The sequence below is a fragment of the Protopterus annectens genome, chromosome 7.part0 (genome assembly GCF_019279795.1).
Source record: "Protopterus annectens isolate FY-2018-M chromosome 7.part0, PAN1.0, whole genome shotgun sequence".
NCBI classification, from domain to species: Eukaryota; Metazoa; Chordata; order Ceratodontiformes; family Protopteridae; genus Protopterus; species Protopterus annectens.
Genome location: NC_056739.1, coordinates 1,225,752,735 through 1,225,770,234, shown reverse-complemented (window position 1 = coordinate 1,225,770,234; position 17,500 = coordinate 1,225,752,735). Strand labels below are relative to the sequence as shown.

Here is a 17,500-nt window from a genome sequence, read left to right as displayed (position 1 = left end):
CAAATAAGAACATTCAATAATATTAATAGAGTGTTAATGTTTATACAGGATGTGATTAAGGAAAAGAAAGGGGTGTCCATAATTTTAGTAGACACAAAAATGGAGGGGTATCTATTCTATGCTTTGGTCAGTATGTGCTTCCCAACAATATTTAAAGATCTTCTAGGAGAATTTACTGGGAATCAAAGGCACAGGTGAAAGTGTCTGATGAATTATCTGGGTAGTTGCTCAGTGCCCCAAGCCCCCCCCCCCCGCGCCACACACACTATTTGCAAGTTATCTGGAACCATTAGCAAAGGTAATAAGGAAGTCAGGGCCAAGGGCTATCAATGGGAGAATATGGAACTGAAAGTAACATGCAGAAGATGGTGTGATTGTAATGTTATCTCAATCCAGGGAGGTTGTAGGAATGCTGATTAATGTATTACAGGAGTTTGTAAATCTCTCAGGCTGTAAAGTTAGTGCAGAGAAGATAATACCATTGAGAGTGAATATAGTGGAGAGGGAAGGATTGAAAGCAGAGTATCCCTCGATGTGGGATAAAAGCAATTAAAATATGTGGGCATTTGGTTAAAGGAAACTTATGCAGAGCCTATGGGAAATTCTTGAAAGTCATGGAATGAATACAAAGCAAATTACAGAAATAGGCAACACTGTATTTAGATCTACATCAGAAGATACAGATTTTGAATTGGCACATAGCCCTGCACATGTTATATTGAAGACATGCATTTTGGTCTGCTCCAGACAGGCAAAGTATACAGAGAATTAACAACTGGGTGATACACTTTTTATGGATGAGTCAAAGACCAAGGGTGAAGTGGGGTTGCTCTGCCAAAGGCTCAAGAGGGGCTGAGAGTACCTACAATAGAAAATTATTGTAAGGCTAAACCACTGTAAATAATGGCTACATGTAAAAGACCTCAGTAAGCATTATGATTGAAGCAAAAGCTTCAGATAAAATCCCCCTAGATTAATCAAAAAGATTGGTGTGAAACAATTTGGGGAGCAGGTATAGAAGCTAGAGCCAGCTGCTTTGGTGATAATGGGTAAAGACATATGTAACCTTTTTCAAGTGGTGAATTTAAAGAGTTGGAGACGGAATTTTAACAATGAGAAACACTAGAAGATAAGAGTGATAAGACAGCAGCATGGAGACATAGGAAGATGAAGACTCAGATAACTTATTGGGAGCATGTATTGATGGCAGATATCATTTTGAACTAGTTAGAGATCACAGAGAAGTTCCAAATACAACCAATGTATTTTCTACATTTTTTGGCACTTTTTTTGGCACTATGGAAAGATTTTAAAGGTTTGATCTGTACAGAAATGTGGCAGGGGAATTGGTCACATCTATTTTCTTGAGGGTCTGTGCTAACACAACAAAGAGCTTGATTGTGAATATGTATATAAAGTGGCTACTTTCATTCAAAAAATGTACCATTTATATACCTGTGAGAAAGCCATTACAGCTGATAAAAAATTGGGTTACCGAACATTGCCAGCCTTCTAATGGTGCGATAGCAGTATAGGGGAATAAGGAAATGTGCCTTTTCCCCACTGAAGTATGATCTCTCCAAATTGGTATATGTAAGTAGCAGGGGATGTGGCAGTGGTGATGGCCCCACAAACATACTGATTGAATGTTTTATTTTGATCATTTTAAGATCAATGTTTTTCTTTTTTGATGATGTGAGATCGATGACGTTAGTGTCAGTATTTCTGCACATCGATGAAAACTGAGGAATCCATTATAAATACAGTGGATATAAAAGGTTTACACACCCCTGTTAAAATGCCAGGTTTTTGCAATATAAAAAAAATGAGACCACAAAAAATCTTTCAAAACTTTTCCTACCTTTAATGTGACCTATAACCTGTGCAATTCAATAGAAAAACAAACAAATCTGTTAGGGTAAAAAATAACAATACCCTGGTTGCATAAGTGTGCACACCCTTAAACTAATACTTTGTTGTGTGTGCACACCCTTAAAGTAATACTTTGTTGAAGCACCTTTTGATTTAATTACAACATTCAGTTTTCTTGGGTAGGAGTCTATCAGCATGGCACATCTTGACTTGGCAATATTTGCCCACTATTCCTTGCAAAAGCACTCCAAATCTGTCAGATTTTGAGGGCATCTCTTGTGCACAACCCTCTTCAGGTCACCCCACAGATTTTCTATTGGATTTAGGTCTGGGCTCTGGCTGGGCCATTCCAAAACTTTAATTTTCTTCTGGTGAAGCCATTCTTTTGTTGATTTGGATGTATGATTGGGGTCATTGTTGTGCTGAAAGGTGAAATTCCTCTTCATCTTCAGTTTTCTAGCAGATGCCTGAAGGTTTTGGGCCAAAAGTGACTGGTATTTGGAACTGTTCATAATTTCCTCCACCTTGACTAAAGCCCTAGTTCCAGCTGAAGAAAAGCTATCCCAAAGCATGATACTGCCAGCACCATGCTTCACCCATGGGGATGGCATTCTTTTGGTGATGCAAAGTGCTGTTTTTGTGCCAAACGTACCTTTTCAAATTGTGGCCAAAAAGTTCAACCTTGGTTTCATCAGACCATTACACATTTTCCCACATGCTTTTGGGAGACTTGATGTATTGTTTTGCAAATTTTAGCTGGGCCTGGATGTTTTTCTGTGTAAGAAAAGGCTTCCGTCTTGCAACCCTACTCCATAGTCCAGACATATGGAGCATACAGGAGATTGTTGTCACATGTAGTACACAACGAGTACTTGCCAGAAATCCCTGCAGCTCCTTCAGTGTTGCTGTAGGTCTCTTGGCAGCCTCCCTGACCAGTTTTTGTCTTGTCTTTTCATCAGTTTTAGAGGGACGTGCAGTTCTTTGCAACTTCACTGTTGTCCCATATTTTCTCCTCTTTTTGATGACTGTCTTCACTGTGTCCTATGGTATATCCAGTCCTGGGGAAAATTTTTTGTACCCTTCTCCTGACTTGATACCTTTCAACAATGAGATCCCTTTGATGCTTTGTAAGCTTTCTGCGAACCATGGCTTTTGCTGTAGCAGACAGCTGAGTAAATGTCAGGAAAATCCTACTATGACTGCTGAACTTTATTTGGGGTTAATCAGAGTCTCTTTAATTGATTGCAGGTGTGTACTCAAGAAAACTGAATGCTTTAATTAAATCAAAAGGTGCTTCAACAAAGTATTAGTTTAAGGGTGTGCACTCACAACAAAGTATTAGTTTAAGGGTGTGCACACTTATGCAACCAGCGTACTGTACAGTTTTTATTTTTTATATTTTTTCCCTTAACAGTTTTGTTTATTTTTCAATTGAATTGTACAGGTTATAGGTCACATTAAAGGTGGGAAAAGTTTTGAAATGATTTATTGTGGTCTCATTTTTCTATATCACAAAAACATGGCATTTTAACAGGGATGTGTAAACTTTTTATATCTATTGTATATATATGGGTCTACTTGTATTCGTCGAAATTACGTTTCTTTGACAAACAAAAGTACGACCTCACTTCCGTGAAAGTGCACTTTCACGAATCATGGTTCACTGAACCATTAATAAAATTAAATTTAAAACTATAACAGCATGCTACAGGGGGATAAGGGAATATACCTGTTTCCCCATTGTAGTGCGATCTTGGAGTTAGTATATATAAAGTAGCGAGGGTGTGGAGGGTGCAGGGGGGCTTGCCCCCCTGCAAAATTGCAGTGATAGTGTTAAATTTAATTTTAATAACGGTTCGGTGAACTGTGATTCGTGACAGTGCACTTTCGTGGAAATGAGGTTGTACTTTTATTTGTCGAAGAAACGTAATTTTGACAAATAAAAGAAGACCCATATATATGTATAGATAGATAGATAGATATAAAGAGAGGGGGGGGCAAGCAAGTGAGGGAAAGAGAGATAATAGACTTCAGGCTGATAGAAGGAAGTAGGTGATGGTTATTAGATCCGACTGCAGAAGGATGAAACACTTGAATCTCACCTATATTTGGTGGGAGAATTATTGTTTGCTTCCTTTGAAAGCGGTAAGGTTGAGAACGTTCCAAATCTTTGCATGAAAGTGTCTGCACAGATACTTTTACACCCAGGCAAGGCTTGGTAAGATTATGCCAGGAATCGTGGGCCATTGCTGGAGATGTGACAGTGAAATCCAAGGGAATTGGAAACATAGTCTCTGCAGTTTCTGAAGTGTAGAATAGTTTAAAAGTGACCTGGAGAATATGGTAAAAGTAATAAGGGGCACAGTCTTTATGTTAACAGAGAATAATATAAGGTGTGGGACAAACGGAAAGTCAAGATGGGAAGATCGTAGAACTGGTATGGATAATATTATTGTTGGCCAGAAAAGCTATAAATAGAAAATGGAGAAGTAGGGAGACTACAAAATTTGAAAAGGAAAGAAAGTAGTATGTAAAACATGGGAAGAGAAATCACTTGTAGTAAAAGAGCCCAAATAAAAAATAAACTTGCTGGATGTCATGGTTAATTTGCACACAGGAGTCATAGACAATGATGGTATAAAGTTAGCTAAGGAGTAGCAGTAATGATGGTGTAAGTAGTTATTTAACTATAAATAATTATGTGTCTTGCAAATTAGAAAATAGTTAATTTAAAAATTGGACGTTACTTTACAACCCCGACTTCTAGACAGAAGCATGTAGTATAGAACCATGTGAACTCTAAAGAGTAGATGCAAGTTAAAAGCACTATGAACTGGGCCGCAACAGACAGAACAATAAAAAATGAGTTAAGTTAAAGACAAAAGAAAAAAACTGGTTAGCCACTACTGCAGATTCTGTGTACTGTGCATAGGGATTGGACATAGATGGTAAATTTTGTAAATATTGTAAATATTGATGACAATGGCAATAAAGAAGTTTTATGGAAAGAAATGTTAACTGCTCCATGTCTTAGGGAATGTGCTTTGACTTAAGGTAAGTGACTATGTGTGTTAATTGACAAAACTTTGGGATATATTGAATGTTTCAGCACTGGAGTGAGAGTGTTTGCGTGTTTTGTGTGTGTGCACATGCATGCGCAAATTTTCGCTGGTGAAGGTTAAAGTGAAGGCTTAATAAGGGGATATTTATAGTGGTGTGCATGTGTGCTACTGTATTGAAACTGCGTCTGAATATGTTGTGTAGTTGTACTGTTAAGAAAAGGTTTTCTGTAAAGTAATATGTAGCATTGGGGTTTTGGGCAGTGTTAGCACACGAGGAAGGTGGTGCAGGGGATTGAAGCCTACTGTTTGTCATCCTGTTCCCCCTCATAGCATCTTGTCTTTCAAGCCACCTTGTTCTACAGATTGCTTACATAAGCAGCCAACTTTTTTGCACCAAATCTGCATTCTGTTACCACTCATCCTGTATTTCTGTAGCAATATGTGCGCTGTTTTAGCTGTCACTGCATGCTTTTGCTTGTCTTGTAGATTTACTGGTGTTGGTGGCAGGTCCTTTATCTTTACTGTCACTTCACCTGGATTTTCAAATATCAACACACCAGAAGCCCAAAAGACTTTTAATATAGTGGAGAATATCAATTTATAAATAAGCCTTATTAGTTTGCAGTCTTTTATTATTTATACAAATCACAAGCAGTATTTAAGAGTTGCCATGGAAATTTCATCGTAGGCATGCACTGGGTACCTTCTACCAGGTTGCAATAATTACTGAAATGCTTGCTCTTTATTGTAAAATCTCAGAATTCAATCAATATCGGTTTAGGTTTTTCATACCTAACATCTGGCTCTGATGTTGGTGTATACTTCCCAAAACAACATTCTGCATATCTTTTGCAAAATATTTCCAATCCTTCAGTTTGGTTTTTAGTAGTCCATCAAGTGTGATACATCTTCATTTTCCATAATTCCGTATAGTCTGAAATTTTGTCTCTTTTTCTTGTCTTCCATTACAGTCAGTTGTTATACTACCTGCTGAATCTGTTTTTCCATCTCTGTTACCTTTTGCCATATCTTAAGTGTTTGATGTTTAGCAGGTTTCATGGTCATTTGCTGGTCATGTAAAAACATTGCATTATCTACTCTATCCACTTCCAAGCATTTTAAGTATGGAGTAAACAGACCTGCTGAGTTCTGTAATTCATTTCAGTGGCCTATGACTATTATTCATGTCTGAAACATTTAATCACAACAGCTTTCTCAGATCTGTAGTTAACAATTGCAGGCAGGCTGCCAAGCACTAACTTATGTCACATTCCACTGCCAGATTACTCACTTTCAACTGCATATTACATTTTTTGCATCATCAATTAGTAAACAACAGCTTTCTTTGTCTTTACTCTTAAATTTGTATTAGAAACTAGAGGGTTTAGGTATTAGAATTACAGAGCAACCTCAGCAGGCAAATGACTTCATCAAGCAGTTTGTCATTTATTAAAAAGAAGCAGTTGACTTATTACCAGACAAAGCATTTTCAAGTAGTTTGTTGGCTCAATTAATATAGCAATAACCCATGCCTGGGTGTGGGTAATGCTGGATTTACCCATGGTTGGCGTGGTTTCGCCCGAGGGACCAAACAAAGCCAACCGTGGGTAAATACAGCATTACCCACACCCAGAAGTGGGTTATTGCTATTATACCATGACATTATTTAAGAAAAGAAACTATTACTTTTCTTAAATAATGGCATAGTATAATGCCTGTTTACTGCCCTTCCGCAGATGTCTGGCATCCGCGGCAGTTCTGATGTACTGCGTGCCTGCGCAGTACATCAGAGTTGAGCAAAAGCAACGGAGAAAGCAAGATCTCCGTTGCTTTTTACTGTTTTAAGCTATGTTAAATGGGTTTAACATAGCGAGACAGTTTTAAAATAAGCAACGGATATGTCCGTTGCTTATTTTAAAACTGTCTCGCTATGTCAAACCCATTTAACATAGCAAAACAGTAAAAAAAGCAACGGAGATATTGCTTTCTCCGTTGCTTTTTTTTAAAACCTGTCTCGCTATGTTAAATGGGTTTAGCATAGCGAGACAGCTTTAAAATAAGCAACGGAGATCTCCGTTGCTTATTTTAAAGCTGTCTCGCTATGTTAAACCCATTTAACATAGCGCGACAGTGTTTTAAAAGTAGAGTTATACTAATGGAAAAAAGTCCGGGCGACCTGACCTTTTTCCATTAGTATAACTCGATTTACAATGTGCACGCTGGCCAATCAGCGTGCACGTTTTGGAAGGGTCATGGTATAATATTGGATAAAAAATAGTACAGAACTGAGAAGGTGTGAGGCTGACTACACCTGATCAGCAGCTACCACTATAGCCTTCTTTTAGACTGCATCTGCCCAAGGTATTTGAGGAGATGCTTCCTGGACATCCATACCCATATATTCTAAAGATTGACAACTAGCAGCTTTGTGTAAAGGAAGAACAGAATTTGCTTTACTGCCATGTAGGACTTGTTTACACTAAATGCTGGGAGCTGCTGATATATTGTTGAGTACTCTCCAGTTCATTTTATGAATCTCCTGCAGCAGTGACCCCTATATTGAACATAACATAGGTGAGTAAGTATATATGCCAAAACAGAAGATGTTTGGCTAATAGGATACTTGCTGGAAGACAGGCTCCCTCCCTTGTTGCCTTGGTACTGGTCAGATCATTTCTCTGGTTGTCTTTATTCAGGGTTAGTTACTTAGCTTTTATGTACCTTTTACAAACTATGGGTGTGACTGTGTAGTTAGAATGCATACAGCCTTTACTCTGGAGTGCTATAGAGATTTAGGACATTTTTCCCATTATATTTACTTTAGTTTGATTAAATATAATTTGATCCTGGCATTGTACGCTATCCATAGAACATTTCTTGGTATATATATTAGCTCTAGCTGTCTTTTTATTACTACCAAAAGATTATAGAGTAGAGCACATGATGATGCTGTTAATGGCCACACTGTGAAACTGCAACTCTGTAAACTTAGGAAAAGGCCAGACCAGTGAACTAATCATAGTTAATACTCACACAGCTTTCAGTTTTTGAAGAGACAGATAACCTAGTTTGTAATATTAATAAAATGTTGGGAATTTGGATGCAATTTGTTTTTCTTGGGATTCATGACATTCAATTATAGTTCCTATTCACCATAACACAACATATTAAAATTGCTCTCCAGGAAAAAAATAATAAAAAGAAAGTATTTTTGCAGGAGCACATGCCTCCCAATGTGGCTGGGGGAGTTTTGTCCTTGCTCCCCTTTACTTAAATATTATCAATATTGGGAATGGACAAAGTATAATGAATTGTGGTTATGAGCTGAAACCATGCTTAATTATTATGTACCCATGTTTATGACTACATTTAAAAATTTTTATTATGTAGACAAGTGAAGAAATTCTGCTGTTAACATGAAGAAACTATACTAAATATCTGATCTGATGTTGTCAATCTTCATTTATCTTTGATTCTTCGGACTCGGTTTTTAACAGCTCACGCAAGCCAAAAACTCTCAAGCTAAGTCTCTATCCAGAATACCCCTCTCCAGATTACCCCAGGTCTCGTTAGCCATTCAAGCCACATTCTCTTGTCAGCTATGTGAAATTGTTCATAGTTTTCTTTCAAAATGTTCCTATTCCTCTATCTCTCTCTCTCCCTCCCTCTCTCTCTCTCTCTCTCTATATATATATATGGATCTAGGACTATTGAACGAAAGTTCAATAGTCCGAATCCATAATCACCGAACACACTTTAATGAAAGCGCTTTCACCGAAAAAGCGCTTTCGTTAAAGCGTGTTTAAAAACAAAAAAAATAAAACATTACTTTTAAGTTTTTGCAGGGGGGGCAAGCCCCCCTGCACCCCCCACACCCCCCTACTTAAATATTCTCACTCCGAGGTCGCACTACAGTGGGGAAAAGGGAATTTCCCTTATCCCCACTGTAGTGCGATCTCCGCAACACACATGCTTACGTGAAAGTGCCTTTTGGTGAAAAGCACTTTTGCGCAAGTATGCCCGGCCAAATCTGTTTCGGTTATGTTGCCGTTCGGTGATCCGTACGGATCCCATATATATATATATATATATATATATATATATATATATATATATATATATATATATATATGTGTATATATATATATATATATATATATATATATATATATTTATATATATATATATATATATATTTAGTTAAATATTGTTCTACCCACTTTACCGTGCTTGTTTTTCATTTTCCCTCTCCCTTTACACTTTTGTGTTCTCCCCTACTATCTTTGGTAGTTTTTTCCCCCTTTTATTAATACTTTTCCTATCTCACTTTCATTTCTGCAAGTGAGTATGCTGTTTCTACCTTGTGGTAACCTTTTTTCTACTATCATTGGTAGTACTTTCCCTTTTCCCTACATTTTTAGTAGGGGTGTATATTAGAACATCGAACACATAGAATGTCAAATCGCACAACATCAAACACTAAACCTCGAACGGGAACAATGCCGAATGCTCAAAATTTCGAAAACGGAAACCCCAGACTGCCGCAGTTGGCCCATGCAAAGTTCAACACCCTGACGTCACTGGGAAATATGAAGAACGTCTGCTACGAATCATTGTGCAATAGCAGGGTAAGCAAGACACATAACATCAGAGTGATACATGTGAATGTATTACCTCCGCTGTGGTGCAATCTCGGAGTTGGTATATTTAAGTAGGGGGGATGTGGGGGGCACATTGTTTTAGTAGTCAATAGGTTGTAGATTGTGTGTTTTAGTAGTTAATAATGTAAATATTTTGTTGTTTTTTGATAGTGTGTATGTAGTTTGGTTATTGTTGTGTGGTAGTATGCTGGTTTTGTTTTTCATATTTACTTTTTGTTGAGTGGAGTAGAGTACTCAATTTTTAGGTTTGTTGGGTAGTTATATTAGGTGGCTGGGATGTGTTTTGACAGTTTAAGAGGCATGGTGTTTGGTGTGTTACGGTTAGGTGAGCGGATGGCCAAATGTTTTTGTTTGTGACTTCTGTTTTCGGAATTCTGCGCTTTCAGGCTTATGTGCATTCAATGTTCTGTGTTCGATTGTATGCTTCAATATTTTCGTCATTCGATGTTCCAATATAGACCCTTTTGGTAGTTCTGGCCTACCATTGTTGGTAGCCATTGCCTTCCTTTGTGTGCGCTTCTTCTTAGTGCATGTGAGTGCTGTCAGTTGATAATTGCTTTCCATTATTAACTTAGCAGACAAATCTAAGGGAACTATGGGATTTAACCAATACCAAGATTGTGGTAGGAAGATGCCCAACTCTGATGGGCATTCTTCTTGTGTGTACACTTTGGGCCTGGTGCATTTACAGCAAGGTTGCACAATTTGTCAAGCATTCAGTCACCAGGTCCTCTTAGAATGGAAAAATAAGTTGATCCTAAAAGGCCTGATTAAGTCTTCTTTTCAGGAGGCTCTGTCCATGTCTGACATATCCTCACCTTCCTCCCCCTCTTCTTCTAAGTCAGAACTTGGTCAGAAGAGGAGTCATTTGGTGTTGGTGCCCTCTTCAGCTCCAGCAGAGAAGAAACACAAATCTTCAGCTCCCATACCTCCTGCAGAACTGAAGCTTAAAACTAAGAATTCTATGAAACCAACTTCTTCAGCACCATCTGTGGTAACTATATCTGCACCGCAGGTCCCAGTGCAAGCCACCTCGGTACTGATAACTTAAGTTTCCCCTTCAGTACTGGCTCCCCCTGGGGCACTATCTGAAATTTGGAACCAATACCCTCATGGTACCACAATCGAGTTCCATCATTTTTCCCAGGATGAGATATTCCCCTTCAGTTGACTGATTTGTGGGACAGCTCCCTAGTCCATTTCTAGAAAGACTGGAATCTCCCTCAGGCTTCTCTGTCCGTTCCTACAGATGTCTGACTGAACTTGATGTTGTGAGGTTGGTGGATCAGCTGCTGGTGGCCAGGGGTCTTTCCATATCTTCCCTGGCCCCACTCTCTTCTGGAGTTGGGTCTTACTATCCCAGGACTCCACCAAGCTTTCCTCCTTTAACTTCCTCTGAGGGTTTAGAGATTACGATTACGATACCTCCAGTTCCAGATGCTCTGATGGTGACAGCCTTTAGTCCTTCAGTTCCTGAGTCTGTCTTGAGTTCCTCAGTTCCATGGGAACCTATGGCCTCCTGGGGCTGTAGCTCCGCTGCTAGATCCGAGGGGCTCAGATCAGCTCCAGTCTTTTATTCAGAGCAGTCCTTGACTCTGGGAGCCTCGGCTGCACGGGCTCTTCCTCGACTCCTGCTTTAGGTATGGGCTGCTCTGAACAGGATGGAATCACGGTTCTGAGTTTGTCCTTCTCAGTTCCAGGCTCCCATCTCTCTTCAGGGGGATCTGCCTCCCAAGTTATGGAGTGGGCATTGGCCTCTGCAGGTTCTCAATTGGCCCCTCCCCTACTGGAATATTATTCTGATAATTCCTCTTTCCCAGAGCTGCCACCAATCTCCATGCATGTGCAGCAAGCACCAAAGCTACAGGATACCCCTGCACAGGGCCCCTCTTCTTCTGAGTCCTCCACAGAGATCCTCACTGAGGAAACACCCTGGAAACCAACATGTAAGAGGAAACACTTAGATACCCCAGAACAATCTGTCACAGAAGACATAGACTTCAATGATGAGGAGGGTTCCTCTCAGAGAAGGCATCTCCTTTGGAGTTGTTCTAGATATTCTGAGACAGAGGGGTAACTTGAAGCCCAAAGACTGTACTTCTGAGGAGTTGTACCTACAACCCTTTGGTGCTTGCCCATCTACTTCTTGGGTGACCCCTCCTGCTGACTATTTGATTAAATTGATTGTGCAGCAAGCTTGAAAAGCCCCTGACTTGGTAGAGCCAATTCCTAGGAGACTGAATAAAATTCTTTCAGAACCAGAGGGGTTAACAGTGGTGGTTGCGGTGGCCACCATGAAGGAACTTGCAGATGACAGTTACACTGTTCATCCCCCTAATCAAGAGCACAGGGCAATGGACAGATGCAGAAAGCAAGCGTATGTTTCATTGACCATTGCGCTAAGGTCCTTGAATTTTATGGCGCACTTTACTAGGCTCTAGAGGGATTTGATCAAGGATTTGTCAGATAGTCTTGTGGGAACTGTGTCTGAGGAGGTTCAAGATAAAGTGGCCTTTTAACTGGCTACCCTGGAATCTGTTTCCAACTCATCCATGAGGTTCATTGCATATGCAGTTAAAGGGATGACTAAGGAAGCGGGTTCCGGCATTCCCATAAGGCGACATGCCTGGATGCACTTATGTGAGTTTGCGGAGCCATTTAAGTCTTCTTACATCAATGCACCCTTTGATGGGGCTTCCCTGTTTGGCCCTGAAGTCAGAGAAACATTAGCTAGGTGTGAGAAAGATGGAAAGACCCTGTCTGCAGTGGGCATATGTTTTTCCACTCCCTGACAGTCCTACTCTAGGAACCAGCCGAGCAGGAAGATGTGGTTCAAAAAAATCCCAAGGGACTTTTCAGGGTACGCGTGGCAGTGGCTCCCCTCAGGGCAGAGGGGGGGACTCTAATGGAAGATGCCGATATCGCTGCAGAGGTGGCCCGCAAAATCAGGGTTCCAGAGATTCTTTCTTTGGAAAACCCTACCAGCGATCCTGAAAGGGGGCCTGATTGCTTAACTCTGGAAGCAGTCAGGGGAAGGTTCTCCTTGTACTTGAGAGCCTGGTGGCAAATAACTTCAGATACTTTGATGCAAAGGATCATTGCCAGAGGTTATTACATTCCCTTCATTCTCATTCCAAGATCAAGAAGAAGACTCCTCGATGTTCCACCCCATCAGAGTGATCAAGCAGCTCTGGAAATTCAAAAGCTGCTAGAAAATAGAGTCTCCCAAGAAGTCCCACCAGACCAGATAGGATCCAGATTTTACTCTAGGTTCTTTTTGGTGCCAAAAAAGACAGGGAACTTGAGACCAATTTTAGATCTCAGCCTTCTGAACAAGTTTGTCTAGCAGGCAAAATTCCAGATGGTCACAGTTCAGTCTATCCTATCCTTCTTCAAGGAAGATGATTGGAAGTGCTGTGTAGATCTTTAGGACATGTATTATCACATAAAAATGGACAAACACTCCAGAAGGTTCCTCTGCTTTTGGCTAGGAGCCAGTCATTTTCAATTCAGAGTGCTGCCCTTTGGCCTCACCTAAGCCCCCGGGGTATTCACCTAGTGTTTGACAGCAGTGGCAGCTTGTTTGAGACTGCACAGATTCCAGATGTTACCTTATCTAGACGACTGGCTCATCACTGCTACCACCAGGAATTTACTCCTTCAAGCAACAGATTTCATTCTATGCCTATTTGCTCATCTGGACATTACAGTAAATCATTCAAAATCCCAGCTAAGCTCAACTCAAGATTTAGAGGTCATAGGAGCCCATCTAAATACCACTATTTGTATATCTTCCCTTCCTGTACACAGGCTACAGAAGATAAGATTCCAAGTGCAAGCCATTCTGTCTTTTAGTCCTTCAAGCTCTAGGGTCTATGGCAGCAGCCATCACCTTAGTTCCACTAGCAAGATTTCACATAAGAATACTAAAGTGGCTTTTGGCATTCCAATGGTCCATCCTCACCTCTCCAGTGATGCATCCCATCTTAATCACCAGTTGTTGCAAGAAGGACTTAGTGTGGTGGATGGAATCTGAGGAAATTCTCGTAGGTCTGTTCCTTCATTCTCCCTCAGCCCAAGGCTATAGTGACCATGGATGCCTCCCAGATGGGGTGGAGTCGCATTATATGGGCAGAACAGTCCAAGGCACTCTGTCCCTGATGGAGGCCAATCTGCATATCAGTGTTCTGGAACTGAGGGCAGTGCTATTAGCATTGCAAGCCTTCCAAGCTGTCCTCCCTCTAACAATGATTGCAGTTCAAGTCAGACATGTCACTAGTTTGGTACATCAACAAACAGGGTGGAATCAAGTCTTACCTCCTGTTTCAAGAAGCTCTTAGCATGTGGCAATGGGTGATGGCTGCCAACCACTTTCTGATAGCAACACATATTCAAGAGAGCTTGAAAGTGGTAATGACAAACTGAGCAGATGATTCCTCCTGCCTCACGAGTGGTCTCTCAATCACAGAGTGGCAAAGGAGGTCTTCCGTCACTGGGTCCAGCCTTGCTGAGACCTATTTGTATCACCCCTGAACAACTAGTGCAGCAGCTACTCTGCCCTAATCCCCCCCTCTGGGGGCGTCCCCGAGAGATGCTGTCCTTCACGATTGGTCCTTGGGACTACTCTGTGCCTTCCCCCCTTTCCACTGATTCCTTTCTTCTTAAAGAAAGCCATCAGGTTGAAGAGTAAAGTAATACTCATTGCCCCCTTTTGGCCTCGTCAAGGCTGGTTCCTCTTTCTGTGGCCTCATCTAATTCACTGTCCATGGACTCTGGACCCAGTTCTGGATCTTCTGTCCCACCCACAGGGACTGGTGCACCCTAATCTTTAGAACCTCAAGCTTACAGCTTGGTTCCTAAAAATTCCTTTAATCACCAGGCAGAAAAATGTATCATCCCCAGTTCAAAAAAAATGTATTGGCTTCTCATTAACATTCCACCAGGAAACTTTACCACAGCAAGTGGAAAAGATTTTCTATTTTTGTGCACAATAACGATCTTAAACCTTTCACTTCACCAGTTGAAAAGGTATTAGAATTTTTAGCTACCCATTTTGAACATTGAGCCTCTTCTTCTACTATTAATGTCCAACTAGCTGCTATTTCCAATTTCCACAATGGCTTTGAAGGTCATCCTCTAATTTCCCCTAGATAGTGTAAAGTGTTTATGAAAGGAACCTTGCAGTTGAAATCACATTATAAGGACTCTCTAGCTCCCTGGGATCTGACTATGGTTCTGCAGTGTTTGGTCCTTTACCCCTTTGAACTGGCAGCTACCTGTCACTTAAAGTTTCTTTCATAGAAGGCAATTTTTCTGATAGCTACTACCTCAGCCAGAAGAATTTCCAAAATACAAGCACTATCTTCAAAACCTCCATATTTAATTTTTCATAAGGATAGGGTTTCACTAAGAACCAAACCATCATTTCTCCCAAAGGTTGTCTCAGGAATTAATATTAATCAATCTATTGACTTACCTGTTTTCTTCCCAAATTTTTCCAACAAAGGTGAATATTGTTTGCATTTGCTAGATGTTCACAGGCAATTACATTTCTACCTCAGCAGAACTAAAGAACTTAGGAAATCAGACCAATTATTTGTTTCTTTCTCCGGTCCATCTCTGGGGAAATCTGTTTCAAAAGTCACCTTGTCAAGGTGGTTAAGAGACTGCATTACTTTCATCTACAATAAAAAGAATCTCCAATTGCCAGCAGCAGTGAGAGCGCATTCTACTAGGGCAATAGCAATGTCTGCTATTTTCCATTCCAATGCTTCCATTAACGAAATATGCACATCAGCAACCTGGGCTACTCCATATACCTTTATCACTCATTACAAATTGGATCTGTTCTCCAGGGGAAGAGCATCCTTTCACTCTATGGTTTTCAGGAATATCCTTCCATAAGGCCTCCCAACATCTATGTAGCTGGGGATTCTGTCCCAAAGGTCAAGGATAAATGAAGACTGAGAACATCAGATTAAGAAGTTATGTTCTTACCATAATGTTATATCTGCATTGTTGATCTTCATTAATACTTGGCACCCCACCCTCCTTCCCTCTCCTGCAGCCTCTTTGGAGGATTGGATGCTCTTCCTGGTTATTTTATCAGGCATTACCTTGGACATAGCCTCTTCAAGTCTGTATGGCTATTCTTCTGTTCCTGTGTAGCTGCAAACTCAGCCTGAGGTCATCTGGAGAGGGGAATTCTGGGTACAGACTTAGCTCGAGTGGTTTTGGCTTGTGCGAGCAGTTATAATGGCCAAGCCAGTTCTGAGAATTGGTGCCAAGTCCCAAAGGTCAAGGATAAATGAAGATCAACAACACAGATGAAACTTTTTGGTAAGAACATAACTTTTTATTTTTTATAAAAAAAAAATCTGCTTTTTTATTTCAGCCTTTAACTTCCCAATTATTAATTTTGAAGACAAGATTATATGATCATTGGTAAACTAATTAGGACAGTAAATAAAAAATGTAGAATAAAAATTTTGACAGCAATACAGATGTTGCATGTTTTTCCCTTTGGATTCAGGTACTGTGCATTGGCCCTACTGGTACAGGAAAAACTCTCACCATCTCTGACAAGCTGTTGAAAAATATGCCACAAGAATATATCTCCCATTTTCTAACATTTTCAGCTCGTACCTCTGCCAATCAGACACAAGACCTCATTGACAGCAAGCTGGATAAAAGGTAGGAACTATTTTCCATCCCTTAACAATGGTAACTATTTGTCAGCCCAAAATTGTCAATTATGTAGTACATCTTAAGATGAATCTGGATAATTGTTACTGACAAATATTCATTTTCTTTTGGTCATTCGCACTGTATGTTGCACCAGAAAAGTTTTATTAACACAGAACTTCATTTACAGATGTTTTAAAGAGAAAAGAAGCAGATACAAATGTTGCACTATATACAACAGGAGTATTGTGGTATTGTGTCTATTGTTGAATGCAGGCAGGAGAGCATATGGTACAAATGGGGGAGAGTGCCTTGCGTATAGATTGCTAGTGGCAAATACATATATCTTTATCTTCTCTGAGGGCTCTCAATCTCCAAGACATTACTTGTTTAGAAAGGGCCTCTTGCCTATAGAGGGGAATTATTGGCTAGATATCTAAAGCAGTCATTAGAAGCCACCCATATTACCTGTGACGTTGAAGGTCTTCATGCTGATACCAAAGGTTCACCTTCATATAAACTAGGCACTTCTTGCAGTTTTTCCCGTTGATCATTTTTGGGCCAGAATTCAAATTCTCTTATTTCTAAGTGTCAGACCACATTTATTCATCCTTAATATCAGTTAGCCGTGGTGGTACGGCGGTAGCGTTACCTCACAGCAAGAGGTTCTCCCGTTCGATTCTCTGCTTGGCTTGGGAGTGCCTTCTGTGTGGAGTCTGCATGTCCTCCCCGTGATTGGGTAGCATTCGAAAGACATGCGTGCGTAAATGGGCGTGCCTTCATTGAAGGTTGGGCGTCAAGCTGGCACCTCGGCGTTTCGTAAAAATCTACTGCCAATCATTACCGGACCGGGAAAAAGCCGAAAGACAAACAACAACAACAACAACAACAACAATCAGTAGCTTTCTTATTTATTTATATTTCACTGTTTTTAGTTTTTATTAATTGAAATAAATATTTTAAAGTAATTTTCAGCTTCATATTAACACATTTGATGGCTAGCAATCACTGAGGTGCACTGCAATATTTTGTATAAATACTTCTATGGTTAGAAAATACATCATAGGATAAGCAGCTGTTCTGTATTTTTTGTCTTGATATTGATCACAAACCAGCAGATATCTGTATATGTTATTAGAAATGTAAAGTCTCTGTCGTCTACCAAAAAGCAAAATCAATTACTACTTCTATTAGCCTGGAAAGCTAAAGACCTGACTATGG

At 40.1% G+C, this 17,500-nt stretch overlaps 1 protein-coding gene across 1 annotated transcript in view; it reads left to right on the top strand.

The window, feature by feature from the left end:
- DNAH1 (dynein axonemal heavy chain 1) overlaps nucleotides 1–17,500 on the top strand; it is a 5,225,710-nt gene that overhangs the window by 2,984,060 nt on the left and 2,224,150 nt on the right. Inside the window, exon 44 of the mRNA XM_044076389.1 lies at nucleotides 16,128–16,288. Coding sequence (XP_043932324.1) covers nucleotides 16,128–16,288 — 161 coding nt within the window. The remainder of the gene's footprint in view (nucleotides 1–16,127; nucleotides 16,289–17,500) is intronic.